The sequence below is a fragment of the Hordeum vulgare genome, chromosome 6H (genome assembly GCF_904849725.1).
Source record: "Hordeum vulgare subsp. vulgare chromosome 6H, MorexV3_pseudomolecules_assembly, whole genome shotgun sequence".
Classification (NCBI taxonomy): Eukaryota; Viridiplantae; Streptophyta; class Magnoliopsida; order Poales; family Poaceae; genus Hordeum; species Hordeum vulgare.
Window position 1 is genome coordinate 9,018,280 of NC_058523.1, and position 3,400 is coordinate 9,021,679.

Here is a 3,400-nt window from a genome sequence, read left to right on the forward strand (position 1 = left end):
CAATGTTTGACGTCCGTTTAAGACATTCTGTTGGGTTAAATTTTTATGATCGGTTAGTGATCGGACAGCCCACCCTACTGTAGTTGTTCTTATGGGCAAAATAGCGAATAGGTTCTTTCTTATGCACCTAAGACATCGAAAGAGAGAAGCTCAAAAGTACAAACTTGGTTAGGTAGGTTATCTTGTAAACTTGATTTCTCGTACGTATGTTCAAGCATCCGATGTTTTGTTATTCCATCCAGGCATTCAATCAATCATAGACCATCTGATGTGACGTGGCATGTGCCAGACATAAATTGAATTCTTTATGACGCACAAGGAGGGAATAAACTCCAAATCGATTTCGCGTACCAATCTATGATTGGATGGATAGAGGAACAACGATATACTCAATCCATTAGATTTTAGGTCCTAGACTTAACGTTGCTGCTCACATTTTTCTAGATTTATTTTAGCCTTTTTCCGCAATGTTCTTTCAATGGAATGAGCCGTTTCATCAATTATGAGGCGTCTATGGGACTTCGTCAATCTCGAGATGCTATGCCGGTTGAATCTTTCAAAGATGATCATAAAATATAACATGCGTGCGTTTATGGAGTTGAGTGTATGCTAATGTGTATGAGCGAGTTCAATTGTACGTACTATGTTTAATGGAAACTCCAAACCAATTTCCACTAGACTAGAGAAATCATCACAAGAGGACAAGATAAATGATACTTTAGGAGAGAAATTTCTCAAGAAAAACAAGAAAGATAGTAGTAGAACTTGGGCTATAAATTACGAGGAAACTCAAACACTAAGCCATGGCACTAGAAAGTTTGGTCAATACAGTAAGCAAGCTAGCTAGTTAGCCATGGCTCAAGTTCTTGACGGCCTCCAAGAGCATGCATCTCCCCAAGTCCTTGTGCTCGTTGTATTCCCTCTTGTACTCCTCTTCATCATCGCTGGGTTCGCCACATCCACGACAAGCACAAGTAGAGCAGGAGACAAGCTGCTCAACAAACTCCCATCGCCTCCCTACAAGCTCCCTCTCATCGGCCACCTCCACCTGGTCGGCTCACTGCCCCACATTTCCCTCCGCAACCTCGCCGAGAAGCATGGCCCCGATGTCATGCTTCTACGCCTTGGCACCGTCCCCAGTCTCGTCGTGTCGTCCGCTCGAGCAGCCATGGCAGTTCTTCGCACGCACGACCATGCGTTTGCGTCCCGGGTGCAGTCCGCCATGACTGACATCCTCTTCTATGGATCAACTGATATGGCCTTCTCCCCATACGGGGATCACTGGCGCCAGATTAGAAAGATCGTTGCAACACATCTTCTCAGTTCCAAGAAAGTTGGCTCCTACCGTGTTGCCCGTGAAAAAGAGGTAATTATTTGTTTCTGAGTACTAGTTTCTGCAATATGTCACCAAGAACAAGGCTTTTCTATTAATGCGTGGAAAGGACTTTTTTAGTATTCTTTTTTCTTTCAAGACAAACTAATTAATAACATGTTTTGAATAATTAATCATCAAATCAAATATAGAGAAGAAATTTGTCTCCGGGGTTGATATATTGTCGACTAGAGAGGCTACTTAATTAGCAACAAACCTTGTGAGTTGTGGTGGTTACTGGGTTCCTAGGTAGTGGTAGTGTTGACTATGTGTTTCTGTATGAAAATTTATAATAAATTCATGGTATATGATGATGCTCCCTATTGATCATCCACTTATCCATCCATGGCTGAATGATGATGCTCCCTATTGATCATCCACTTATCCATCCATGGCTGAATGATGGACAGGTACAACACGCTATGGCGAGGATCCGTGAGGCAGCCGCCGGGAGCACCGTAGTGGACCTTAGTAAGCTGCTTAGCTCCTTCACCACTGATATTATTTGCCATGCTGTGTCGGGAAAGTCCTTCAGAGGCGGCGGTCGAAACGAGTTGTTCCGTGAGCTGGTAGAGACCAGTTCGATGCTCATAGGTGGGTTCAACCTGGAGGACTACTTCCCCAAGTTGGCAAGGCTGGACGTGGTAAGGAGGATGGTGTGTGCTAGGGCGCAGAGAATAAAGAAGAAATGGGATGACTTGCTTGATGAGATCATCGACGACCACACCAACAACACCATGTTGGACCATGAGATCAACAAAGACGCAGAGACAGATTTCATCGATGTGTTGCTCTCCATTCAACAAGAGTACAACCTCACGAGAGAAAACGTCAAGGCCGTTTTGGTGGTATGCATGCATATCATCCTAAATTAATAACCGTATATATATTTAGACACATAAGAAATTAAACATAACTAATATACTGACATGAAAAAATGGTGATCTCTATTTTCGCAGGACATGTTCATAGGTGGGTCGGACACATCATTCATAGTGCTGGATTGTGCAATGGCTGAGCTAATCCAAAATCCAGAGGTGATGACCAAGCTCCAAGCTGAGGTGAGGAGCGTAGCAGAGGGGAAGGAAATGGTTACCGAAGAGGATCTCAGTGGCATGATCTACCTCAAGGGTGTTATCAAAGAGACGCTCAGGCTACACAGTCCCGTGCCGCTCTTCGTGCCCCACCTCTCCACGGCAGACTGCGACATAGAGGGGTACACCATACCATCTGGTACCCGTGTGATCATCAATGGATGGGCTCTAGCAAGGGACCCTGCCTACTGGGAGAGTGCAGAGGAGTTCATGCCCGAGCGCTTCATGGAAAATGTTGGAAGCACCATGATTCCTGACTACATGGGAAACAATTTTCATTATTTGCCTTTTGGGACTGGACGAAGGGTGTGCCCAGGTATGAACTTTGGAATGGCCACTGTTGAGATAATGTTGGCAAACCTCATGTACCACTTCAACTGGGATCTTCCTGCAGGGACAGTAAAAATCAATATGACAGAGTCATTCGGCGTCACAGTGGGTCGCAAGGAAAATCTCATTCTTGTCCCAGCACTTGTGCAAAAACAAGTTTAGTCGGGATCATGATATATAAGACTGCAGCGTATGTTGGATGTATGCTTTATTACCTACTTGTCAGGTTGCAATCACTATTGTTGTATGCATCGATATTGTGCCTTTGTTGTAAGCTCAACATGACAACATATATATATATATATATGTGTGTGTGTGTGTGTGTATCATGATATATTGATCAAATGGGTACTGTATTGGAAAAGGCCGAGGGAAAAATATATTTACCCGATCCCATCACTGCCATGCAATCGTCGCTGAGATGGACCCTGAGCTGCTTGTTATTGCACTAATAGCGATCTATCCAAGTTACCAGCAGCGCTGAGTTGTTTTAGTACATTATTTGTGTGGCTTGCAGGGTTCGATTTTTGGAGTTGTAACTATTTTATGTAATGAGAGCCAAAAAGACCAAAAACATATTGCTACTTTTTACTCTACTCTTTTA

General features: G+C 43.8%; 1 protein-coding gene across 1 annotated transcript; it reads left to right on the forward strand.

The window, feature by feature from the left end:
* The first annotated feature begins 853 nt into the window (after nucleotides 1-853).
* LOC123406044 (indole-2-monooxygenase-like) lies at nucleotides 854-2,958 on the forward strand. The gene is made up of 3 exons (XM_045099543.1): nucleotides 854-1,366; nucleotides 1,783-2,220; nucleotides 2,332-2,958. Exons 1-3 carry the CDS (start codon nucleotides 854-856, stop codon nucleotides 2,956-2,958), a joined length of 1,578 nt encoding a protein of 525 aa, XP_044955478.1.
* Nucleotides 2,959-3,400: the final 442 nt, after the last annotated feature.

What these genes read in the sequence shown, in the direction of transcription:
- LOC123406044 (XM_045099543.1), top strand. Translation starts at nt 854, where the DNA reads ATGGCTCAAGTTCTTGACGGCCTCCAAGAGCATGCATCTCCCCAAGTC. An exon ending in GTGTTGCCCGTGAAAAAGAG is followed by an intron (nt 1,367 to 1,782) that starts GTAATTATTTGT and finishes AATGATGGACAG; the next exon opens with GTACAACACGCTATGGCGAG. An exon ending in ACGTCAAGGCCGTTTTGGTG is followed by an intron (nt 2,221 to 2,331) that starts GTATGCATGCAT and finishes CTATTTTCGCAG; the next exon opens with GACATGTTCATAGGTGGGTC.